The sequence below is a fragment of the Eretmochelys imbricata genome, chromosome 2 (assembly GCF_965152235.1).
Source record: "Eretmochelys imbricata isolate rEreImb1 chromosome 2, rEreImb1.hap1, whole genome shotgun sequence".
Classification (NCBI taxonomy): domain Eukaryota; kingdom Metazoa; phylum Chordata; order Testudines; family Cheloniidae; genus Eretmochelys; species Eretmochelys imbricata.
Window position 1 is genome coordinate 56,317,339 of NC_135573.1, and position 27,439 is coordinate 56,344,777.

The 27,439-nt window shown below is 41.1% G+C and overlaps 1 protein-coding gene across 9 annotated transcripts in view; it reads left to right on the plus strand.

The window, feature by feature from the left end:
* The window catches only part of JPH1 (junctophilin 1), a 146,551-nt gene that overhangs the window by 42,780 nt on the left and 76,332 nt on the right, over positions 1 to 27,439 (plus strand). For 8 of the 9 annotated variants that reach the window (XR_013345123.1, XM_077810116.1, XM_077810115.1 and 5 more), the window contains exon 3: positions 27,090 to 27,208. Coding sequence is in view for 8 of the 9 variants with exons in the window: in XM_077810116.1 (XP_077666242.1) it covers positions 27,090 to 27,208 (119 nt within the window). In the remaining variant the exon portion in view is untranslated. Of the gene's footprint in view, positions 1 to 3,265; positions 3,348 to 27,089; positions 27,209 to 27,439 lie in introns of those variants that run through there. The other variant, XM_077810120.1, reaches the window with a different exon arrangement.

Here is a 27,439-nt window from a genome sequence, read left to right on the forward strand (position 1 = left end):
AGCACCTTTACCATAATGAATGGTAGTCCAGTGGCTGTGAAGGCATGTAGGCAGAGATGTTATCTATTCTGCAATACTTCAAATAGCCCTGAATATTAGAAATATTTTTAAGGTGGGAATATCAGCCAGGACACCAAGTTTATCCCCTCCGAAGGATGTCAGATAATGTTTAATTTGCATGTGGAAGACCATTAAAGAAAGGCAAGAGAGACCTTTGTTTAACAGATTTATAGATTTTAAGGCCAGAGGGACTGTTATGATCATCTGTCTGAGCTCCTGCATAACACAAACCATAGATACTCACCCAATATTTCCTGCATTGAGTCCATAACCACTGGTTGAGCTAGACTTTATCTTTTAGAAAGACATCCATTTTTTATTTAAAGACTTCAACGATGAATAATCCACCACATCTTGCAAAGGATATGGAAAAATGCACAGAAAAAAGATAAAAGATTGACAAATGGAAATTATGATAGTGGATAACAGGTGAAATAAAGATATTGGTGGATGAAGTGGTGATGAGAGAAAATCTGTGGCATCTCAAAAGGAGAGGAGGTTAGTAGAAAACATAGAGAAGAACAGGAGAGAGGGGTCAATTGTTTAATGTTAGGCCCCGAGCCTGCTTGCAGATCCATGTAGGTGGACTCTTTTTATGTCCATACCGAACCAAAGGAACTCTGCACTGCTGCAGGGGTCTGCCCATGTGGCAACAATTGCAAGATCGGAGCCTTACTGTACAGTCTTAATTTTAGAGGTCTTTCAGCTATCAGTTTAATTAATGCCCATTAATTAGATAAATCTTACAAATAGTCTCCCCTAAATCACCTCTTCCAGACTGAAAGGGTCAGGGGAGATTCTCTGAGATAAAAATTGAATTGATTATACTGAAGCAGTTTTAAAAAGAAAAGCCCATATATAATGGAATTCTTATGTCATTGTTTCCAAATACGTAGTCTTATATGAGAATTTCTTTGAAAAAATTAACCTCAAATATCAGTTAACGTATAGTCAGCATGCATCCATATTACAGATTTGTTTTAAACTAGACTAACGCTTCCTTTCTACAATTAGGAATGACAAAATCCTTCTTTTCTTTTCTTTTTTTTTTAAAGGATATTTACATGTTTCAGTATCTTGTCTGTTTGAATATAGCTCTCTTTAAATGGAAAAATCATGTGAGCATGCAATCTGTTCTGTAATCGTAGTACATCGTATATCAAACCTAAAATCACAAACAATTTGCACTAGTGTCATGAGTATCTTTTTTTAATGTCCAGTCCACTGTTGTGTATCAAGATGGTTGCAGATTAAAGAATAGATTTACATTTTAAAATATCCTTTTATTGTAATTGTTGAATTATATTAACATTTTATCAAGGTTTCAGAGTAGCAGCCGTGTTAGTCTGTATCCACAAAAGAAAAGGAGGACTTGTGGTACCTTAGAGACTAACAAATTTATTTGAGCTCAGATAAATTTGTTAGTCTCTAAGGTGCCACAAGTCCTCCTTTTCATTTTATCAAGGCTGGTTCTAACTCTATATAAAATATCAATAAGTAGAAAAGCTAGGTACTGTTAGAAATTAGCAATCTAATTTAAACATTTAGTATTTGAACTTTAAAGGTGAGTGATTCTGTTCATCAGATTTTTACTATTGACAGAAGTTTCATAAAGCAAGGGATTAATGACTGCAGTTTGGCAGTGAGATTGATTTTTATGAAAGTTCAATTTATTATACTGAAACTATCCTGAAACATCAGTGCATTGGATTCTCAAACTTTTGTATGTATATTCTTAGTGAGTCAATCTTGCATAATAATCTCTTTCATCTTCACAGTGAACTAATTATTTAGTTCTTATCATTTTCTATCTCACAGAAATCTCATGTTTCCCTGAGTTACTAAATTACAAGATTTTCATCATGTGTGTCAGGTTTTAGCTTGGAATACTTTTTTAGCAGATTTCCAATTAGGAAGCAGTCAAGATAGATATAGAGCTCCTATCTTTGGACACCAATGTATTTTAAGGACATAATCACTATAGTTTTATACTAAAATGTACTTAGAAAAAATACTTCACCACCAATTTTTGTTTTAAGTGGATGTGTCTGACCTGATTTTTTTCTAAACTATTCTTTCTACCGTGCTTTCTTTGTAATAATCATTTTCTAATATATAAAAGGAAGAATTTGGGCTGAACATTTCCTTTGACTATTAAAAAAATACATTTTGAACTTATTTTTAATTTTTTTAAAAACCCTTCATTTCCTCTGCTAAGAATAGAGAGGGTTAGAACTGGGCAGTTACAAGCAGAAGTATGATCCCAGCCCAGCAAAAAAAAAAAAAAAAATGGGCACCTACTAATCAAGATATTTTTCTGCCAAGATTGAAGCACATAATTTTGCCACAATCAAAGCTATATTTTCACTGGCTCATTAGACTACATACAATACTTGTGAATTGTAAATGTTCCTTGCCACCTCTGACTTCAAGCCCTGCTTGATTAATGAATAGAGACATTATCATCTATAATTTATCTTTTGTACCATACTGTATACTAATATCTTAAAGTATATTATGTATTGGGCAGTTTATTCATCATCTGTATACCAACAAAGCACACATATATTTTCTCTGTCATGGCTTATGTTAAAGGCATTTTTTCTCAGTTGTGAATACTGCATCTCCGGCAGTAAAAAGTACTGTATTTGTCATGCTCATGTTTGCTTTCATGTTCTTAAAATAATCAGATTTTAATGATTTTCCTTCTATCATCTATGAAAATAGATTGAGTATGTTAGGATTTTCTACTTTTGGTTTTCCAAAACTGCTATATCAATTCTGTTCTCTCCCTGCACAGTACTTAAATTATTGAATGAGATCCAACAGAGAAATATCCATTTTGTCATTTTATTTATTTAATCTATTCAAGATTCTGTGCAAGATCCAATCTTGTACAGTGGGCATATGCACTTTTAAACATCTGGAATACAATTTTCTGACTTTGCCTGATATATAGTGTACAGATCCTGCCTATTTTAGGCACACACGTGCCAGTTTGCTTTAGCACAGGTAACTAAACTCGAAAACTGAACTCTGTTAAACTGGAATATCCTGTTCTATACGCTGCACATTGTTAGTCTGCCATAGTAAATACAAAGGGACATTGTCTGAGAGTTTAGGCTTAACATTTAAATATCATAAGTTATTCCATTTACATATTTCATATGCAAAACAAAAGCCAAATTCTGTTCTTTTTTCACAGATATAAATCTGGAGGTACCTTACGAAGGACAATGGAATTATTCCAAATGTAACAGTGTAAATCAGAATATACTTTGATTTTCTTCCTTTTTATTCATTTGAAATTTTTTTTCTCTTTCTTGGTGTTTCGGGTGAGGAAAGTGTGGCAAGAAAAATTATTGCTGGTATTTATAGTATAAACCATCATCCTGCATATGTAAATTACTGGCCAGTGCCGCCTTGAAGTGGTTAGCACCATAAGGCCCGCCCTACAGGTTTTTTCCCATCAGTGAGTTATAAGGGAGGGTTGTCAGGCAATATGGGCAGTTACCTGAAATATTTGTGGGGAGAACTGTTCTCTATGAAGAATGTACTGCAGTAAGAAGCCCCACTCCTTCTTTCCCTTCTCTCCCTTCCCCACAGGAGAACGAGTAATGGCTTCCCCTCTACCCATGAAGGTCTAAGGAGAGGAATCTGTTCTCCTGGTGTTTGTTTGGAATAAGAAAATAAATTGGGCTGGAGTGGAGGTTGTTCTGTGATGGGGATTGATTCAAGTGTTAGGTTTTGTTGCTGGTGGAGGGGATTTGATCTGGACATTTAGTTCATTGGAGATGGCAAAGAGAAATTGCTAGCTGATGGGTGGATGTTGCTGCAAAGGAAAATTTGGATAAGGCGTTTTGATGCAGTGGCAGAGAATTGCAGGAGGGCACTATATGGGAAATATCTTGGGATAAACAGTGTGTCAGGACATGTATGAGATGAAAGAATGGAAATTGCTCAGGAATCCTAGGTCTGACCATAGTAGCATGATTTTCTTCATTGAAAATTGCAGAGGGCAGAATTGAGCTCTGATATTTGAATGGTAGGAAGTATGTGACTACAGGATAGGAACTGAGGAAAAGTGATCTTGTTGTTAAGGCACAGAACTAAGTTGGGATATCTGGGTCCATCCCCATCTCTGCCACTTCGCGTTTTGATATTTGCCAAGTTATTTAGGCCAAAATTTTCAAACATGAGTGCCAAAAGTTAGGCCTTTAAATATGTGGTCTGATTTTTCAGAAGTGCTGAGCACCTATATCTCCCACTGAAGGCAGGGTGAGTTTTCCCATTGACTTCAAAGTACCTTGGATTAGGCATTTAGAGAGTGATTGGAGATGAGCGCAATAGGCTTCTGAGCAATGCATGAATATGATGGTGTCAGCATGCTGATGCACCTGAATAACACTTACAGAACAAAGAAAGACCAATTAGATTTAAAACAATTTAAGTTTAAGGTTTCCAAGATGTTATGGGTGAGGGGAGGGAAACTAGTATAAAAACAGTAAATGTTTAAGATACAAACTAACTTGCAAGAGTTTAGAGAAAATCAGTTTCCTAATCAGAACTTCTAAAAGTAATCAGGGTAATGTCAGACAATTACTGTTGTGAGGGCGTATACATATCTGTCACTAGAAAAAAAAAGGAATCTATATTCCTTTTGTTTTAAAGATTTTAAAATAACTTTGTGTACAACAAAAGCTGTGTGATAAAAGCTGGAACTTCTTAACCATACAGTTTTCAATAGCAATAAACACATATATTAGACCAGCTGTTCTCAAACGGGATCGTGACCCTTCAGGGGGTTCACAAGATTATTATGTGGGGGGTTGCAAGCTGTTAGCCTCCACCCCAAACCCCACTTCACCTCCAGCATTTATAATGGCGTTAAATTAAAAACGCTTTTTTATATATTTATAAGGGGGGGTCTCACTCAGATACTTGCTGTGTGAAAGGGGTTAGCAGTACAAAAGTTTGAGAGCCACTGTATTAGAAACTTGAAAATGAATAAGTTGTACATTGTTAATTAAACCAGCAGGGCTTTTTCTACCTGACCAGAGCAATTTTTTCTCTCTCTCAGGCCTGGCCTACGCTAGGGCTATGGCTACACTGCCATGCCGCTAAAAGACATGCAATGTAGCTGCTGTTTGTTGGCAGGAGAGAGTTTTCCTGATGAGAAAAAACTTCTACCCCTCACGAGCGACAGCGGCTTTGTCGGCAGAAGAGTGCTTCTGCCGACAGTGCTTCTGTTCACACCGGCACTCTTCGTTGCTAAAACTTTTGTCATTCAGGGGGGTGTTTTTTTAAAGCCCCTGAACGACAGAAGTTTTGCTGACGAAGTGCCAGTACAGACAAAGCCTGGGAAATTAGGTCGATATAACTATGTCCCACTGGGGTGTGAAAAAAGCACACCCCTGAGCGATGCAGTTAAACTGACTTATCCTCAGTGTAGACAGCACGGGATAATTCTCCCATCCACCTAGCCGCCACCTCTCGAGGCGGTGGATTACCTATGGCGATGGGAGAACCCCGGCCGTTGGCGTGTGTAGAGTGTTCACTACACTGCTGCAACTGCACCGCTGCAGCGTTTTAAGTGTGGAGGAGCCCTAAGTCAGACTAGCATTCCAGGGGGGAAAGTTCAACTATTCAAAAATACAAGTGTGTGTGTTTAATGAAAATTATAATTTTTCTCTAAGTACTGGATCTGTTGCCATGAAATGGGTTCCATTGTGGATAAGATCAACATATGTCCTCTTAGTATTAGGAGTACCATGTGCATTTTTCATTAAATGTCTTCCTCAGGTGAAAGAGTATTAAATAAAGAAGTTAACACTTAATGATTTTGAACTAAATTGTTTACATGGGCAATTAGGAAAGGATGATCTGCCCTTCCCCCTTCATTGTTAAGTGGTAGATTGTTGCTATGGTGATCACTCTTTCCATCTCATCAGCCATAACCTGGTTTTCCACGTCATCTGAATAGCTGCAAGCAAAGCATGATCTTTATTATATTTTTCTAAAATGGGTTAATATTGTTTTACTACTTAGTTATTGAATGGGACTTATAACACCGAGGTGAAGTGAATGTATACAAGATGGTCCTAATTCTGTTGTATATAAATCGGTATTTGTGCACTCATTAAAATAAATTTAATTTTAAATCCTTTAACTGTTAAGTGGAAATTTTTTGAGATAGTTTATTCTTGTTTGGGTACAGGAGATTGATTTGATCATCTGTTGTCTTTTAGAAGAATGTAAGATAAGAACCAGTAATATATACGTGAAAAAGTTAGCAATCCCTTGATTAACTTATCAATTAAGTGATTTGTTGTTTGTTAGCTAATACAGTGAAAACAGGATTTTTATATTAGTAATAGTGACACCCCACTTCAACAGTTTCATTCCCTTTTAATGCAACCATATTCTGTTAGGACAGCACAGTTAAGAATATGATATAATTATTTTTTTTTTAAATTCTCAAACTTCAATAATACTTATAGGGTTTAGGGTTGAAAAGTTCTGAAATTCCTGTTTAAACTATAGACCACTATCCTCAGTCAGCATTTCTGTTTCCCTGTGCTGTAAATTACTCTTAGGCCGTGCCTACAACATAACTACAGCGCCGTATCTATCTCAGTATAACCCCATAGTGTAGACACAACCTACAGCAAAGGAAGGGTTTTTCTCTTGGGAGAGTGGTCACTTTGGATGAGCTATTACCAGCAGGAGAGTGAGTTTGTGTGTGTATGGGGGTGGGGGGGTGAGAAAACCTGGATCTATGCTGGAAATGGCCCACCTTGATTATCATGCACATTGTAGGGAGAGTGGTCACTTTGGATAAGCTATTACCAGCAGGAGATTGAGTTTGTGTGTGTGGTTTTTGGAGGGGGGTGAGGGAGTGAGAGAACCTGGATTTGTGCAGGAAATGGCCCACCTTGATTATCATACACATTGTGAAGAGAGTGGTCACTTTGGATGGGCTATTGCCAGCAGTGGGGGGGGGGGGCGGAGGGTGAGAAAACCTGGATTTGTGCTGGAAATGACCCAACTTAATGATCACTTTAGATAAGCTATTACCAGCAGGAGAGTGAGTTTGTGTGTGTGGTTTTTTGGAGGGGGGTGAGGGAGTGAGAGAACCTGGATTTGTGCTGGAAATGACCCACCTTGATTATCATACACATTGTGAAGAGAGTGGTCACTTTGGATGGGCTATTACCAGCAGGAGAGTGAGTTTGGGGGGGGGGGGGGGCGCGGAGGGTGAGAAAACCTGGATTTGTGCTGGAAATGGCCCAACTTAGTGATCACTTTAGATAAGCTATTACCAGCAGGACAGTGGGGTGGGAGGGGGTATTGTTTCATGGTCTCTGTGTGTATATAATGTCTACTGCAGTTTCCACGGTATGCATCCGATGAAGTGAACTGTAGCTCACGAAAGCTCATGCTCAAATAAATTGGTTAGTCTCTAAGGTGCCACAAGTACTCCTTTTCTTTTTGCAAAGACAGACTAACACTGCTGTTACTCTGAAACCTCTCTTGTTGTAGAGTCTTTCAGTGGTTCGGGGAACCATTGAAAGACTTGCCAGAACAGACAGGAGTGGAGGAGCTGCGTCGCTGCCCTAAACGCCAGAGGCATAATGGGAACATCATGATGATTATGTAGGAACACAACAGTAGGTAGTTCAACAGAAGCATTCTTCTGTTGACCTAGCTGTGTCTACAGTGAGGTTTAGGTCAGCATAGCATCAGGGGTGTGGCTCTTTGAGACTTCTGCGCACCGTAGCTATGTCAACCTACATTTTAAGTGTGGACCAAGCCCTACTTTACCATTGTTGTTATATCACATTATACTAGAAGCATCCCAAAATGGGGACTATGTAGTTTATCATGGGACGTACTTCTTCTAGGTATGTTGTAGAGATTTCTACAGAAGGTGAAACTTTATGTGGAGTTTGTGATACACAGGGCCTTACAAAGGCCACCGGCGCATACCATAAGGTCACAATATTGCAACACAACCTATGTGATTACAGCCATAAAGCATGTGTATAACAGACTCTTCGTTTTATTGACCTGCGTTACACATACCACAGAATGCTAACACCCATAGTGCACAAGGATGCAATAAAAACTGTTTAAAGCTATATTGCTAGATGACAGATTAATGGCTTTATCTATTTCCTATTTTATGCAAGCATCAATATATATGGGGGCAAGGTTTTTGAAAATTTTCTTTGAAGAGTTTCTTTTCCCATTTTTTCTGAAGAATCTGGATACTCTTCATTTACACATCAGGAACAATATTAGAGCAAGATCATATCTGCCACAGAATAACTTTTGTCAGCATGTAGTCCATTATCTGCTTTATAGACTGCAAGTCCACTGGAGAGTATTACAAGGCTCCAGTGTTCCTCAAGGCCTCCTACAGCATTTAGATCTGTAATTCACGAACAAGATCAGCTCCCAGACTACTGCACTGGGCAGCACAGCATGGGGAGGAAGTGACCAGCCCTCTATGGAAAAATAAGTGAATCAGGACTATTTAGAAAAGCTGGATGAGCACAAGTCCATGGGGCTGGATGCGCTGCATCTGAGGGTGCTAAAGGAGTTGGCGGATGTGATTGCAGAGCCGTTGGCCATTATCTTTGAAAACTCATGGCGATCGGGCGAGGTCCTGGATGACTGGAAAAAGGCTAATGTGTTGTGCCCATCTTTTAAAAAAAGGAAAGAAGGAGGATCCGGGGAACTACAGGCCAGTCAGCCTCACCTCAGTCCCTGGAAAAATCATGGAGCAGGTCCTCAAGGAATCCATTTTGAAGCACTTCGAGGAGAGGAAAGTAATCCGGAACAGTCAGCATGGATTCACCAAGAGGAAGGCATGCCTGACTAACCTAATTGCCTTCTATGATGAGATAACTTTGCTCTCTGGATGAGGGGAAAGCAGTGGATGTGTTATTCCTTGACATTAGCAAAGCTTTTGATATGGTCTCCCACAATATTTTTGCCAGCAAGTTAAAGTAGTATGGGCTGGATGAATGGACTATAAGGTGGATAGAAAGCTGGCTAGATCGTTGGGCTCAACGGGTGGTGATCAGTGGCTCCATGTCTAGTTGGCAGCCGGTATCAAGCGGAGTGCCCCAAGGGTCGGTCCTGGGGTCGGTTTTGTTCAATATCTTCATTAATGATCTGGAGGATGGCGTGGATTGCACCCTCAGCAAGTTTGCAGATGACACTAAAGTGGGAGGAGTGGTAGATTCGCTGGAGGGTAGGGATAGGATACAGAGGGACCTAGACAAATTGGAGGATTGGGCCAAAAGAAGTCTGATGAGGTTCAACAAGGACAAGTGCAGAGTCCTGCACTTAGGAAGGAAGAATCCCATGCACTGCTACAGATGAGGAACCAAGTGGCTAGGCAGCAGTTCTGCAGAAAAAGACCTAGGGGTTACGGTGAATGAGAAGTTGGATATGAGTCAACAGTGTGCCCTTGTTGCCAAGAAGGCTAATGGCATTTTGGGCTGTATAAGTAGGAACATTGCCAGCAGATCGAGGGACGTGATCATTCCCCTCTCTTCGGCATTGGTGAGGCCTCATGTATATCTACACTACAAAATCAGGTCTATTTTTTGAAAGTTGATTTTTAGAAATCTATTTTATACAGTCGATTGCGTATGTCCCCACTAAGCGCATTAAGTCGGTGGAGTGTGTCCTCAATACCGTGGCTAGCATCGACTTTCAGAGCGGTGCACTGTGGGTAGCTATCCCACAGTTCCCGCAGTCTCCACTGTCCATTGGAATTCTGGGTTAAGCTCCCAATGCCTGATGGGTCAAAAACATTGTCGAGGGTGGTTTTGGGTACATGTCATCAGTCTCCCCTCCCTCCCTCCACGAAAGCAATGGCAGACAATTGTTTCGCACCTTTTTTTCTGGGTTACTTGTGCAGACACCATATGATGGCAAGCATGGAGCCCACTCATCTCATCGCTGCTGTTGTGAGCATTGTGAACACCTCACACATTATCCTGGAGTATGTGCAGGACTGGGCTAAGAGACGTCAGCACAAAGACGAATGTGATGAGGACATGGACACAGACGTTCCTGAAAGCACGGGCTGTGGCAATTGGGACATCATGGTGGCAGTGGGACTGGTTGATACAGTGGAATGCCAATTCTGGGCCCGGCAAACAAGCACAGACTGGTGGGACCGCTTAGTGTTGCAGATATGGGATGATTCACAGTGGCTGCAAAACTTTTGCATGCATAAGGCCACTTTCCTTGAACTTTGTGAGTTGCTTTCCCCTGCCCTGAAGCACAGGAATACCAAGATGAGAGCTGCCATGACTGTTGAGAAGCGAGTGGCGATAGCCTTGTAGAAGCTTGTAACGCCTGACTGCTACCGGTCAGTCGGAAATCAATTTGGAGTGGGCAAGTCTACTGTGGGGACTCCTGTGATCCAAGTAGCCAATGCTACTTGGCTATCAAGAGTAGTGACTGATGTTCTGCTATCAAGGGTAGTGACTCTGGGAAATGTGCAGGTCCTACTGGGTGGCTTTGCTGCAATGGGGTTCCCTAAGTGTGGTGGGGCGATAGATGGAACACATATCCCTATCTTGGCACTGGACCACTTTGACAACGAGTATATAAACCACAAGGGGTACTTCTCAACGGTGCTGCAAGCACTGGTGGATCACAAGGGACGTTTCACCGACATCAACGTGGGATGGCCGGGAAAGGTGCCTGACGCTCGCATCTTTAGGAACTCAGGGCTGTTCGAGCAGTTGCAAGAAGGGGCTTACTTCCCAGACCAGAAAATTACCGTTGGGGATGTTGAAATGCCAATAGTTATCCTTGGGGACCCAGCCTACCCCTTGCTCCCATGGCTCATGAAGCCGTACACAGGCAGCCTGGACAATAGTAAGGAGCAGTTCAACTATAGGCTGAGCAAGTGCAGAATGGTGGTAGAATGTGCCTTTGGACATTTAAAAGCTCACTGGCGCTGTTTGCTGACTAGGTTAGACCTCAGCGCAACCAACATTCCCATTGTTATTGCTGCTTGCTGTGTGCTCCATAATATCTGTGAGAGTAAGGGGGAGACATTTATGGCGGGGTGGGAGGTTGAGGCAGTCGCCTGGTGGCTGATTTTGAGCAGCCAGACACCAGGGTGATTAGAAGAGCACAGCTAGGTGCGCTGCACATCAGAGAAGCTTTGAAAACCAGTTCCATGACTGGCCAGGCTACGGTATGACAGCTGTGTGTGTTTCTCCTTGATGCAAACCCTCCCCCTTTGTTGATTTTAATTCCCTGTAAGCCAACCACCCTCCCCCCTTCAAAATAAAGTAACTATTGTTTTGAAAACATGCATTCTTTCTTTATTAATTAAAAAAAATGAAATAATGGACAAGGTAGCCTGGGTGGGGTGGGGTGCGGGAGGAGTGAAGAACAAGGGTACATTGCTTATTGTAGCCACACTACAAATCAAAACTGTTTGAATGACAGCCTTCTGTTGCTTGGGCCATCCTTTGGAATGGAGTGGCTGGGTGCCCGGAGCCTCCTGCCTCTGCGTTCTTGGGCATCTGAGTGAGGAGGATATGGAACTTGAGGAGGAAGGCAGGCGGTTATACAATGGATGCAGCGGAGGTCTGTGTTCTTGTTGGCTTTCCTGCAGCTTCAACAGACGCTTCATCATGTCTGTTTGCTCCCCCATTAGGCTCAGCATTGGCTCCTGCCTCTGCTCTTCGTGCTCACTTAATGCTTTCCTGGCCTCTGCCACTGAATGCCTCCGTGCATTAAGCTGTGCCCTATCAGTGCGGGAGGACTGCATGAACTCGGAAAACATGTCATCGCGAGTGCGTTTTTTTTTTTTTTTCATCTTCCAATCTGCAATAACCTCAGGGATGGAGATGATAGGGGGAGCATAGAAACATTTGCACCTGGGGGGAGATAAAAAGGGAGAGTAAAATTTAAGTTGATACATTTCTGAGAACAAAAGGGAGACTCTTTCACAGTGAATCAAGCAATTCACAGCAGACAGCACACGTGCTTTCAGTACAAGGTTGCATTTTGCCTTTTATATTGAGCGCCTGCCGGTATGTGACATCACGCAAGGTTGGGCAACAGAATTCAGTTTCCAGGCAGCCATGGTAAGCCTTTTGGTACGCGAGGTTGGCTTCTTCCGTCTTCAGAACATGTGGGAATGGTTTCAAACTGCAGCGCCATCCTTTCCCATAGCAAGCAATGCCGGTTGGGTTTCACATTTAAAAGGAGGGGCTGGGTTTTCAGGTGGATGTGCAGCACACATCTCCTCTCACCTCACCGCCTGGCTCTTCTCTGGGATGATCCCTTCACCCCTCCCCCCGCCGCATAGCTATTCTCTGGAATGATCCCTTTTAGCCAAGCGCAAACAACCCAACATGAACGGGGTCCTTTTACTGTTGCCTTACAAAAATTCCCCTATTTCAACCAGGTGACCTTGAATGATATCACTCTCCTGAGGCTAACACAGAAAGATAAAGACCGAATGTTGCTTGAATGTGACCAAAACCCAGGACCATTCGCTGCCATGCTTTGTACTGCAATGATTCCAGACTACTTGCTACTGGCTTGGCGTGGTAAAGTGTTTCTGGGGAGGACGAAATAAGGCAGCCCTCCCCAGAAACCTTCTGCAAAGGCTTTCAGAGTACCTCCAGGAGAGCTTCATGGAGATGTCCCTGGAGGATTCCTGCTCCATCCCCAGACATGTTGACAGATTTTTCCAGTAGTTGTACTGGCCGCGAACGCATCCCAAGTCTTCAGGGCAAATCAAACATTAAACGCTATTGCTTTTAAACCCTGTACTGTAGTTACAAATGTGCACTCATGAGAGCTGCCTTCTCTGCCTTCAGGGTCGGGGATCCTGCCTTGGGAGGGTATTGTCTACAGGGTGATGAAAAGGTCCTGGCTGCCAGGGAGAACGGATTCACCGCTTGCCTGCTGCACATTCTCCTCCTGCTCCTTCTCCTCTTCCTCATCCACAAAATCCTCCTCCCGGTTGCGTGAGACTCCCCCCTTGCAGGTGTCCAAGGACAGTGGTGGGGTAGTGGAAGGGCCCACCCCTAGAATGCCATGCAGCTGATCATAGAAGCAGCATGTATGGGGCTCTGACCCTTGAGCAACCATTTGCCTCCTTTGCCTTTTGGTAGGCTTGCCTGAGCTCCTTAACTGTCACGCAGCACTGCTGTGTGTCCCTGTTGCAGCCTCTCTCCACCATGCCCTGTGCAATTTTGGCATTGTGATAAAGCTCTGTCCTTGCCTCCGTGGGTCCCGCGTTTCCTGGTGGATTTCGCTAGCCTTCGGGGCTCACTGTGACCCTGCACGTAACCCTTCTCTCTCTGGAGACAAGGGTCACAGTCTACTGAGCCATTTTCATCATAAGCCAGCGAGGGAGGTGAGGAAAAGTTATCCTTCCTTGCATAGTCTCTGTTGTCTCCCAGTCTCAGTGGTTAATCAGGGGGCAAAGGTGGGGGGCGGGGGAGCCCAGGCCCACCCTCTACTCCGGGCTCCAGCCCGGGGTCCCTAATAGTATCAGCTATGGTAGCTGACCTTTTAAAAACATGACATGTACAATTTCCTGGGCTACTTCCCCCACAGCAGTCCTCACTTCCTCAAGCTCCACTTCACCCTTACCTCAGGGCCTCCTTCCTTATGCCTGATATGGTGTGTACTACTCAGCCTCTCCCACAGCGCAACTTCCTCCCACAGCTCCTGACATGCACACCCACCTGACTAACTGGGAGGCTTTTAACTAGTTTCAGCCAGCCCCTGATTGGCTTCAGGTGTCCCAATCAACCTAGCCTTCTCCCTGCCTTCTGGAAAGTTCTTAATTAGCCTCAGGTGTCTTAATTGACCTGGAGTAGCTGCCATTTCACTTATCCTGGTACTAGGGATTTGTTTAGCCTGGAGCTAATATATCTATTTCCCACTACTTTTCTATAGCCATCTGGCCTTGCCCCGTCACAGCATATATATTAGCATTTCTTCTTTTTGATCGGAGTTCAGCCTGCACAGATTCTTCTCCCCATACAGCAATTAGATCCAGTATCTCCCTTTCACTCCATGCTGGAGCTCGTTTGCAATTCTGGAGGGACTGCATGGTCACCTGTGCTGCTGAGCTCGCCACGCTGACCAAACAGGAAATGAAATTCAAAATTTCCCAGGGCTTTTCCTGTGTACCTGGCTAGTGCATCGGAGTTAAGTGCTGTCCAGAGCAGTCACGGTGCAGCACTCTGGGATAGCTCCCGGAGGCCAAAACCGTCAAATTGCATCTGCACTACCCCAAATTTGACCCAGCAAGGTCAATTTTAGCACTACTCCACTCACTGGGGAGGAATATAGAAGTCGATTTTAAGAGCCCTTTAGGTCGACGGAACAGGGTTGGTTGTGTAGATGCATTCATTTTAAAATCGACCTAACGCGGCTAAATTCGACCTAACCCTGTAATGTAAACCAGGGCTTAGTGGTACCAGATGATAGAACAAGGAGTAATGGTCTCAAGTTGCAGTGGGGGAGGTTTAGGTTGGATAGTGGAAAAATCTTTTTCACTAGGAGGGTGGTGAAGCACTGGAATGTGTTACCTAGGGAGGTGGTGGAATCTCCTTCCTTAGAGGTTTTTAAGCTCAGGCTTGACAAGCCCTGACTGGGATGATGTAGTTGGGGATTGGTCCTGCTTTAAACAGGGGGTTGGACCTGATGACCTCCTGAGGTCCCTTCCAACCCTGATATTCTGTGATTCAACATTTGGAAGCATTCAAAATTATCTGCTGTGAAAATATTGAGGGAGATCTTGACTACTGTCTAGTAGCATACTAAACTTTTTCAACCCTGTATACATACAACATTGTGATGTCTCTAATATTATGCTGCCATAGGCACTCTTCCCATTACGTGTTCTTGACCCATATTTGTGATACGACATTTTGCTAAATACCGTCAAAGGTAATCTCTCAAGTAACAATATTTCAGATGATATATTAAGACATTCATCTTTTAGCACAAATACAAATGTATTTCAGATAGAGCCAATTTTTGGATTATTACTGGTGTTCTTTCAAGTAAGAAGGGGATCTCTGTGTGCTGTGAGGTTAGAATAAGTCACCTTGAATTACTAAAATGCTTAAATCTTTTGGGGCTAGCTATTGGCTGCAGAGCACATGAAGGAATTTCCTGACAAAGTGTGTGGCATAGCTCCACAGCCACAAGAGCTGACAAAGAACTGTCAGAGTGTCTGTGAACTCTGCCACATCTCTGCTCAATGCCCATCATAAACAACCTGTATGGTGGAGAATATTGAACTCCTGCAGAAACCTGCACCAAAGCTCATAAGGCACACAACCTTCCCATGGAGCCTTTCTGTGACTTGTTCACCTGTACAGCAGATACCTATTGTGTCCTACATGCCTGCAAGTGGCAGGTCAGGATCTGACCCTATCCATGTGTTTTTGAAGTGTGAATCTTCAAAGAATTTCAACTTCCAGATCCACAGACTGAAACCCTGTGTTTGCAGTCTTGGAATCTGGGCTATGTTTTGCTGCTCTATAGCTATCACGGTTTGGAATGGTGAAGGTCAGTCTGTCCCCTTCACTCCTGTTTTCCTGCTCTTTGGGTGATTTCCAGTATTTGCTATGCCTGCACAAGAGCCGGATAGGCAACTAGTTACTCTTGCTCAGTAAGGAAATATTGTCAAAAGTCTCAAGTTGTTTAATGCCAATAGACAACAGTGTCAAAGAAAAAATCAGTGCAAAAGTCTTTCCACAGAGCTTGAAAACAGTGTTCTGACTCAGCCTCATCATTACCTCTCTTCCCTTATCTGAAAAATGCTAACATCAGGATAGTTAACTCCTGGTCTTCTTCCCCACATACTCAATGAAGAGCTGAATACCTGGTCCAGCAACAAGATGAAATACTGGAGCAGGAAGTCCTATGAATCCTTCATATTCTAGAAAAGGTAAAGGACACTGAATGTACTACTCTGGAATGGTAGGAATATCCAGCCTTAGAAAGGCACATATGTTCCTTAACTGGGCCTTGCTGACTGACTTGCCTTCAACTCCAGGTCTGGGATATTTTTTTACTGTTCAGCCCTTTGGAAGGGATAAAATGTACTGTTGGTGTATGGATATAGTTGGGAACTTGAAGACCTGGGTGGAGGGGAGGAAATCACTCAAGCAGAATGGCAGCCAGAGAAGAAAATAAGTTAAACAGTTAAGCTGCCCACATGTGACATAGTATTTGTATCTGGAGGGTTCTTATGTTGTGTAAAGACTTTCTAATTTATTTTTTTAACAATGCCCATTTCTGTTGCCTCTGGGGACCAGGTACAAATTTATCCCTTACAAGATTGATGTAACTAAAAACTGTAAAAAGAAGATTCCCCACATAGGATCAGAATATAAACGTTACCTCTCTCAAGCTGCTCATGCAAAAGTTTGTCTTGGCCATTACACACACGCACACACACAAACGGGAGGACACTATCAAGTAATATTTCAGGTTTTTTTAAATGATCCTACATTGTGGTAAAGGGGAGACAAATAGATTTTGTGACTTGGCTGATATAATTTTTCCTGACAGTTTTCAAATCTGGCTCAATTCCTCAGGAGTGTTAAAGCAGACAAGTTTGATATTAAAAGAAATACATTCAGAGCAATTTAACGTCTTTCATGTCTGTGGGTGTTCTTTATTGCTTACATAAGAAGATACTGTAACTTTGAAATGCAGTTTTGTTTGTCATCCTATATATTAACTTGCTGCCATGAAGCTTTACTACTACTTTGTTGGCCAATCATATAGAAAGAAACAGACAAACAAACCATTGGTGCCTGCTAGTAGAATGGCTGCTCTCCCAAATTTAAATGTGCAGTTTCAAATATAGTTTTAATCTAGTAGTGGTAAGTTTATCTTGATAAAAACAAGTTCTCCTGCTCCTCTGGCTTCCAACTGGACCTGTGTACATCTCTGGCCCACCATCAGGAACAGTCATATGCACAGACTTTGCACTCCCTGAACATTACGACAGCCCTAGGCTGGAATCACTGCCAAAGCCAGACACCTTAAACGGAGAGGAGCATACACTGAACATTGTCAGGCAGGGCAAATTGGATATCAACTTCCTGGAGTGAGGCCATGGACCTCATCATTTCTACAAAAGGCATAGGGTGGGCTGGACAAATGAGGATGGAGGAAAGGTGCTTTCACTGGAGTCAGTAGGGCAAGGAGCAGTAGCAGAGCCAGTGAGAAATCTTTCTTTGCTCACTCAATATGGCCAGGATGGGGAACAGACCTAAAATGGTTAAATGAGGTTGTGTCCTAGAGATGGTTTCCATTCACAATTTGATTGTTCACAATTTCCATCAATTAAGGACCTTCCTCAATAGATTTGTATTCTTACCTCTACACTGCCATCAGAGGTATTTGTAGTTCAAGACTGTGCTCCATGGTCAACACAAAATCCCCTCATTTAGATGTGCAGTGGTCTTTAGGGTCTTCAAAGTTTTGACAATGTATCTGTGAAGAGTCTCAGTAAGTACTACACCTGGGTGACTTCCTAGATGAGTCAACACTTTGAGACAAAGCATCTTAACCTGTTAAGAGTTCACCCTTTTTACACCTTGTTATTCATAGAAGAATGCTCAAATTCCCTCATAAGAATGCTATCCTCTTTGAGTTCTCTTTTGAGGTGGAAATACTCTCCACCTTTTTAGAAATACACAAAAAAGGTGATCTTCTACCTAGAAATTTTGATCGAAAATGTCTACAACATTCACTGATGGAAGAACCTAGTTGTCACTTTGCATTTTGCTAGAAATTAGTTCCAGGAATTATCTCCTGTGTAAGACCACATTATACCTTCCTCTACTTTGCAATTCACAAGTGAAAAGACTTAGACAACTTCTAGTTACATTCCTTCTTTCCTGCCTGGTGAAATCAGGGGTTCTGGAACAATCTGAATAATGGGGGTGCTGAGAGTAATTGAACCAAACTGCAAACCCTATATATAATGGGAACCACTTCAAGCCAGGTGATGCAGCATCACACACACACACCCGCCCACACCTAGTTCCAGCACCTGTGGCTGAAATTGTAAGAAAAGAGTTATTTTTCCCCACTCGTAATTTTAATTTTCTTTATTTTGGCTACACCACTTCATAGACATTCCCAGTTTGGTTATTCTTGCCTTATTTTCTATGCCTTTTCATGTTGTAGACTAGCTGCTTTTGTATCTTAATTGCTGAAAGCATATAATATTCCCTATTAACCTGTTTGGCTCCTTGCCCCTTAAAACTTCTGTTCTCTGACATAAGCCTACCACTGTTAAGAGGCAATACCATTGTTCTGGAAACTTGCTTAAACAACATGTGCTTTGTTCCACTTGCACACATACTATGGAAATGTCATATAAGGAATCAGAGAGAAAAAGTGGTAGGCCTTTCATGGATATTTTCTGCTGTGATTAGTAGCACTGCTTGTCTGACCTGTAACCTTTCATCCTGGAAAGTGCAGAAACCAAAATTACAGCTAGGAAACATGATGCCTTTCTTCCAAAAGGTATTGTAACAACAGAGAGCAAGCAAGCAAGCGGGGGGATTGATCAAAACAGCATCTTTTGGTGAGTAGTACATAAATTAATATGCATCATTGGAGTAAAGGATGTGGAGAGAGTGGAATAGTCCTATTGCGGCTTATTACAATAAATTACAAACCCAGTCACTTAATATATAACTAGAATCATTCATTAGAGCTGAAATGACCAGAAATAGCTGTATAGACTAAAGAGATAGCATTAGCTCTGAACATTACCAAGTGATACAGACAAGTGTCCTTTGTAGAGTTATTGGGTCAATTTCATCCAAAGACCATCAGGAGAAAGTGGGTGTAACTTCCACAGAAGTCTCCAGGATAAATTCTTAAACTGAGAATGACCGGCATGCCAATGTAAGGAGCGAAGTAGGGCAACATGTACTGTGTTAGCATTAAAAGGGCCAGATTATTCAAACCTGGGTGCTTAAAATTGAGCACCATATTCCATATTAAGGCACCCAATAATATTCCATATTGAGACACCCAAATAAGCAGTCTGATTTTCATACTTACTCAAAAGAAAGCTGTGGATGCTCAGCACTTCTGAAAATCAGACCACTTATTGAAGTGGCTAACTGCGAGTTCTTGATATTTTAAAAGTTTGAGTTAGATGCCTAAAGTGATGTATAATTCACATGTGATGTGGCAGAAGAGGAAAAGAAATTATCAGGAGGATATTAGATAAAGATGGCCCTACCTAATTTAATTACCCTGCGTTGGCTCCAACAGGGCTAAATTCAGCCCTGGTGTACACAAGCACAGATCGCCTTTCCTCCGGTGCTTTATTTCCTTGCAGGAGGAGCTGAATTTGGTCCTTGCAAAATGCCAAACTACAATAAATTATACTCTTTTTGCACCACCAGTGAATGCCAAATAGGTGCCAGTTCTTCATTGCATATGCAGCATTGTGGATCCCACTGAAGGTGTGCACATGAGGCACACCTGAGGTGGTGGTGTTTTTTAATATCAGTATGCCCTGTGCTGCGTCCTACTCTCACATGAGGACATAAAGGGCAGGGCAACTCTTCCTCAGTTCCCTTTTACAGTCTGTGGCAGTCAGACAGAACCTGACAAGCATCCAACACACTAGTTCTTAGCTCTTAGTTTCAGGCTGAACTTCAAAACCTTCCAAAGTCTCTAGAACTACTTTTGATCTCCTACATTCAACCACTGTTAACTAATCTGTCATCTCTGGACTGAACTCTTCTGGTCAGACCTCCCCTTACAGGGCTCTTTAGTATGGCAGACTTGAAACCTGGGAGCTTCAAGCCCTGATTATCCAGCAATGGACTAATCCCCCCTAAAGGCGGCACACAGTAGGTATTACTTCTGGGGAAATCACATATCCCAAGCAACTTGTTGTTCTCTGCTAGAAGCATTCACGTCACGAAATTGTCAGAGGTTGTGTCAGACCCCAAGGACACGAGTTTCAGAATCCTGCTAGTGGACAAGCCAGCGCCCTATCAAGCAGACAGGTGATGCCTAAGACTAGTGGAGAAGATGGTGCCAAGGAAAGATCCAACGCTGATGTCTTCACTAGCACCAATGCCAAATACATTGCAAAAATAATAAAATACAATGCAATCTGCAATAAATTGTACAATAATTAAATTATTTTAATAAATTTAATAAATTAATAAATTGTATTAAATAAAATACAATGCAATCTGCAATAAACGAAACTCCTACTAATTTAGCAGTGATTGTATTACAGCATAGACAGGGACAGCACCATTTTCCCATTGGGGCGGGTTTGCATCACTAGCAAAACAAAGCCCCCTTAAAGCTGGCTTAAACAAAACAAGCTTTCAAACTTCACACCTTCACAACTGATCTGAGGAAAACCTCTGTGCCTCTCTCACTAACATAAGTTGGTCCAATAAAAGATATTACTTCAGCCGCCTTGTTTCTCTCATATCCTGTGACCATCAGGGCTACAACAACACTGCATACAACAATGTAGGTTCAATTTAGAACAGCCAACTGAATTTCGTCACAAATCCAATTTTTGCATTTGTTTCATGTTAGCTAGTTTTTGGTGTAGTTAACTTCACCTGCTTTGTGTCTGAAACATTCTGGCATTATACCCAAATGCCAGTTTCCTGTATTCTATCAGGGTAAATTAGATATTTGCAAATGAAAGCGCCATCAAAGCCTATTATTTTTGCTTGTTTCCAGTGTTCAGTCTCATGATCTTTAACATATCATAATGTGAGCAGCTTGATTCATCTGTGCCTGGGTATATGCCATGTGCATTCTGTCACCCCTGCACCTGAGGACCTACCCCCACGGGAGAGCTTAGACCCTTTGCTACCTTTGAGAGACTCAAACCTCAGCTGTTCAAATACTACTAGTATCTAACTTACCAAATTGACTTGCACATTTCAAGCATTGCTCTCACTAGATGTATTGAGTAAGATACATTTGAACTAAAAAAACTGATATGGTAACTGTAAAGTACAGAAAAACAAATGGGGGGGGGGGTTTATTAACCTCTTTCTAGGCATTTTGTACCTGACTAAGGAACATGAATGAGTGCAGAAAAGGAAAGGGTAAATTAAGAGTAATTCACAATCAAATTAGTGTGGAATTTAAGACCACTCAATAAGGGACATGAACTGCAAAAAGATGATTTCTTTTAAAAAAAAAAAAATCTATTGAAGTCCTTAAGATTTTAAACAGAGAGATACTGAAGAACTTTTGAAAAGACTTCAGCGGTACTAAGATCTCTATAGATTTTAGTCTTTTGAATAATATGAATTCATAATGTCAATGTGTCCATTATTTAAACAAATGTTAGCTACTCTTTCCTTTCCAGGGCTCTGAACATCCATATTAGTCCTATAAATTCTCTAATTATGTCTCACAATGGGTTGTTTTGGGTCTCACAATGGGTCTGCCTCTATTGTACACTCTATTCCTTAACGTCCACCCCACAACTATCTCAGCTCATGTGCTGTGTTGTTTTGCAGTGTGTCCTATCTATCAACATTTGCTATTAGGATTTCACTGCATGCTATTTTTATTCTGAGCAACAACCAGTGCTGGAATATATTTACGTTCCATAGCTATGTGAAGCGAAAGGTGGCAAATGAGCATGATGCCTCCATGTAATCCAACTGTAGTTTTTTCTTTAAAGTAAGCCTTTGTATATTGATATTTTTGCTTACATCATGTACATCTATGGAATTCAGACTATTCAGTTATATCAGAAGTGTAATCAAATGAGACCATGATGAGAATCAAAGTCTCCTGTTAAAAATCCACGACATACTCTTAACAGTATTTTTGAATACTGCATTTAGACATCTCATACTGCAAAACTAATAAAAATAGCAAAATATTTCTGATATATTTCAGGTGGATAAAAATCAATTTAAAAAAAATTAGTTTTTTTAAAATCCGATTATTTTGATTTAAATTAAATACAGGTTTTTGGTTTTTTTAATAAACAGTTACAATTTTTAAAGAAGAAGTTTTCTTCTTTAAATCATCATCAAAATTGGTGATTAAATCAATCCACCCTTGCATATTTGCACATTACACAAATAATGCAGATTTATTTTTCACACAATTGGCCTAAATCCTTGGCATCTGAAATGTGCTCTAACTGGTCAAGTTATTAGTGTAAAATTTAATTTGTTCTAATAATCAGCCTCAGGTGAAGGGAGCACAAATATACAACATGTACACTGTCTATTTGACTGTAACATCATATGAGAATAGTTCACTTCTCAGGCATGTGTAACACTGCAGACTTTTATGCCCTAAAAGTTAAATGGATTATTCTAGTGGACCAGATTCCACCATAGAGGAGATGGGAGGTATGGACCCTTCTTAGGTACTTTTCTTAAGTGATTTGTCTGAATGAATCCATCCATGGGCAGATCTAGTTGAAGGTTTTCTAACTAAAAGCTGGGGGAAGGGAGTATTCCCCCTTCCCCTTCCCCCCCCCTGGAATTGCCATTTTTTTTGTTTTACAATTGTTTTTTGAAATACAAAAACAAGTTCTCAAATGATAAATTTCAATGATCATTTTGATAACATTTTGAAAAAATATTGAACTTCCTCACTGATGCAAAGCTCTTACATATCAGACTCCATGAGTAATACTTTCTTTCATTTCCAGTTGCTTAGGAGAGTCTCTCTCATCTTGGCAGACAGTGTTCGGTCATCAGTTATACACACCTTTGTCACCTCCTGTCTGGATTAAAGTTATTCGGTCTACCTGGGCATGGAGCCATCAACCCTTTGGTAACTCCATATAGCAGAATATGCATTTTTTTAAAAAAAAAAAAAAAATCCTACCATAACAAAACACTGCTCTGCCTGCACTTTTTTCCCATTGGGGAGAGAACAAATCATGCATGATAGATGTTAATCACGTCACTTAATGCTCTATTGGAAGGTACTCAGATACTGTGGTAATGAGGTTAGTATGACAACCTGTGTAGAATAGCTTAAGTGTGTTGTAACGTCAGAAAAAAATATGTAAAATAAAATGTAAGTGATTGATTCCCTTAATATTTCATTTCGTCATTCATCATGACCCTCACACCTTGCAATTTGTGGATGTACTGTTGCTTTCTACGGGAGTTTTGTTTACACAGAGCTTTGCAGCATTCGGCACTAAATGGGTAAAAGGAAAAAAGCAAATGTTAAAAGGTTCTTCCATGAAAAGAGGAAATTAGTGAGAGCAGGACCTACTGTTATTGACGACACGGAACTCTGAGCTCTAAGCTTGGCATTTGTTTTTCCAAAGATTGTAATTAGAAAGAGAATAATAACCTTCAAGAAAGTGATGTTACTCATTATTTAGGAGAATCAAGAAACAGCTTGAAAGCAATTAGGAGGAGCCACATGATTGATAAAGAGCACAGGTTCATTAAGAACTGATTAAGTCAGACATACGAGATCAGAGGTGGCAAACTACAGTCCCCGGGCCACATCCGGCGCACGGGACCGTCCTGCCCGGCCCTTGAGCTCCTGGCTGAGGAGGCTAGCCCCTGCCCCCCTCCCCCGCAGCCTCAGCTCGCCATGTCACCAGCACTCTGGGCGGCAGGGCTGTGATCTCCTGCCGGGCAGCAGCCCTCCATACAGGTTCGGAACCCCAATGTGGCTCTTAAGCCAAAAATGTTGCCCACCCCTGTGCTATCTGGTTACTAAGAATATTATAGTGTTTATTCAAAAATTTCTGATAGATGGAAAACAGAATAATTAATGACAGGTTTCAGAGTAACAGCTGTGTTAATCTGTATTCGCAAAAAGAAAAGGAGTACTTGTGGCACCTTAGAGACTAACCAATTTATTTGAGCATGAGCTTTCGTGAGTGAGCTGTAGCTCACGAAAGCTCATGCTCAAATAGAATAATTAATGGTTTGTCTTATACTGGGGAGAAAGCTGATTACTAGAAAGGTTTGTTTTGAGATCAGTATCTTTAATAATGTGCTGGAGAAGTACAGTAAATTGTACATTGATCACATTTATAGATGACCCTCAACTGGCAGGTATTGTAAACATACAGGAGGATATTGTGGAGAAATAAAATAATGGAGAGTTTTAAATGGAATTTAAATTGAGATAAATGTTATACAGTATGCTTTGGATCCCTAATAGCTGATGCATGGAAGACATATGGCACTACATGTAAAGCACATTTAGGATTAGTGCAGAATGCCAATTAATTTTGCTTAAGCTTTTCAGCCCACAGTACACCTCGTTTAAGTCACTTTTCAGGTATAAGCAGATGGACATCTGTAGGATTGTACCAATGGAACTGATTTTGAAAAGCCTCTGATTTTGTGCCCACAGTTCTGTGGGTGTAACTGATGTCATTTAGATATTTAACTACCCTAGTGAATCAAAAAAGCAAGAATACATCTAATGGCATTAGTTGCACCCACAGTTTAGAAAGCCAAGGCTTCTTTCAAACTGAAACCCTTTGATTTAAATCCAAATATAATTTGTAATAAAAGCAAGTACAGTAAAACTGAACTATTGATATTATAAAGAGAATGATGATCAGTTGTTCTCCATGTCAACTGCAGCAACAGAGATTTACTTTATATATTAGGAAAAACTTTCTAACTATAAGGATAGTTAAACACTGGAATAGGCTTCCAAGGGAGGTTGTAGAATCTCTATCATTGTGGGGTTTTAAGAACAGGTTAGACAAACACCTGTCAGGGATTCTCAGGTCCTGCCTCAGTGCAGGGGGCTAGACTAGATGGCCTTTGAAGTTCCTTCCAGCCCTACATTTCTGTGATTTCCTTGACTTCCCCAATATGCAAACTGTAGATATTTAGGGGGCCTCAGGTCTAGGAACAGTCACAGAGTATATAATATATGCTCATTTCTGTAGATCTATATTTATTGTACAAGAGGACTGTAGTTCGACTGCCACTGGAATAGCTTAATTGATCGTCTTTAATGATTGTGTTTTAGGAAACATTTTGGCCTCAGATGTTTAAAAGGACAGCTTTCTGATAGACAAAAGAGCCCTGTACTAATAGGCAAAGGCATGAGCAAGATCCAGCATCTGGAAACCAGACTATATATAAGCCACACATTTTTAACAGTGAGGATAATTAACAATTAGAACAATTTACCTAGGGATGTGTTAGATATTCCATCACTTCAAGTTTTTAAATCAAATGTGGGTGCCTTTCTAAAGAGTACACTCTAGCTGATCCAGAAATAACAGGCTTGATACAGGAATTGCCAAGTGAATGTCTATGAATGGCGTTACACAGAAGGTCAAAGTAGATGATCATAATGGTCACCGTGGTCTTAAAATCGATGCCACTAGTTTCTATGAACTTCCATACCAACAGTGGTAGTGTCTTTAATTCTTTTCAGAAGGTTTTTTTATTCATACATACTGCCATATTAGACACAAAAATACCATAGTTACTCATTTATCTAGCTTGTTTATATATTTATACTATAATTACATTTTTGTAGTAAATAAGCAACATTTTTTTTTTATCATGGGCACTACTAAACTCTTCTGTTACCTGCGGGGGGCGGGAGGGGGGAGGTTGAGTTCAGGATGTTGTCTTCATTTGCCTACATCAGGGGTGACCAACCTGAGCCTGAGAAGGTGCCAGAATTTACCAATGTACCTTGCCAAAGAGCCACAGTGACTCGTCAACAGCCCCCCATTAGCTCCCCTACCCTGCTCCCAGCGCCTCCCCCTCCCTCCCCGCACCTCCCAATCAGCTGTTTTGTGGCATGCAGGAGTCTGGGGGGGCGGGGAGGGAGAAGCAAGGGCGTGGCAGGCTCAGGGGAGGGCATGAGAAGGGGTGGAGTTGGGGCAGGGCCCGTGGCAGAGCTAGGGGTTGAGAAGGGAGCACCCCCCGGCACACTGGAAAGTTGGAAAGCAGCCCCCGGAGCCGCTGCATGTTAACTTCTGAAGAGCGGCATGGGGCCACCCCAGCCTACATAGTGATTACACTAGCTGAATATAATTCATTATTTTGCAAAGCACTTCAAGATCTCTTAAATGTAAAAGGAGTTACATAAAAGAAAATTACATTCTGTACAATTATAGTTGGTATAATCTGGATGACATCCCATGTACTTGGAGGTGGATATTTTTCTAGTTCTAATAATTTTGGTTTGTAAAGCTGTTTGTGGTTGCTGAAATGTTGGGGGAAGTTTTATCAGGATTCTCTGACTGCATTAATGATTTTTTCTAGATCTCTTTTCCATTATGGTACTTTTGTACCTGTATGATCAGTTATGTCCTCTGTCAAAGCCAGTTACATTTTTTTAATTTTTCAAAGTGAAGAATGTGGGTGTACTGTAAAAAGCCCTTTAGCATCTATTAGGAACAGTTTATTTTAGATCTCTAAACTTTGCAACACCAAGGCTTAAACTGGCATCTATTTATAAATTTGCATGATATTTTCATCAAAAGTAAATGTATGCAATCATTATATTGTATTTGCTTGTATTGCCATCTTTCTTAATAAATGAATACAAATTTGCTTGTTTGAGTTCACTGGCAAGAAAACCTTGCAACTGATCAGCTTTGTCTTCGCATGATGCCACCTGTTAAGGCTGGGCCATATTTCCTACTGACTGTACTTCATTAAAACCACCTTTATACAAATTTCAGCTCAGCAGACTGAAGAAAAATCCCCCAAAGCATCAAACAAAGATATTTTCCATTCACTTCCAAACTAGACTGATTATAGCAGACCAATAATTGTCCCAATATTATTTTGTGTAGACTTCATGGGTCATGATAACTTGTATGAAGGTTTGCTGTTTTGCAGTTATTCACAATCAACAGGCATAATTTTCTGGCTATGCTTCATCATTTCTTTTCCAAAGACAATAATACTTTGCTCTCGGGTGTATTAATGCAACTAATGAAACGGCATCTGTGCATATAAACCCTTTTCTGCTCTGTATAGAACTGCACATGCAAGAGCTAAAGCTGATGCTGCGGATCAGGCTGCTCAGGCTGCTCGCCAGGAAAGTGATATTGCAAGAGCAGTTGCCAGAGAACTTTCACCAAGTTTCTACCAACCAGGTAAAATTTTGATTGGTTTTATTTTGTTTGGGGGATATTTTCCTTGTTATATTTTTTAAAGAAAAGAGTTCTTTGTTAAATTAAAAAGTTCATCCCATTTTTAATTTAATCACTTACTCAGAAACCATAGTTGTGTGTAGGCAATGAAGAGCACTTATTGTTCAAGAGGGTTTTGTTTTTATTGTATTATCATTTGGTAACAAATAGTGCTTCCTATAAAACCTTTCATTA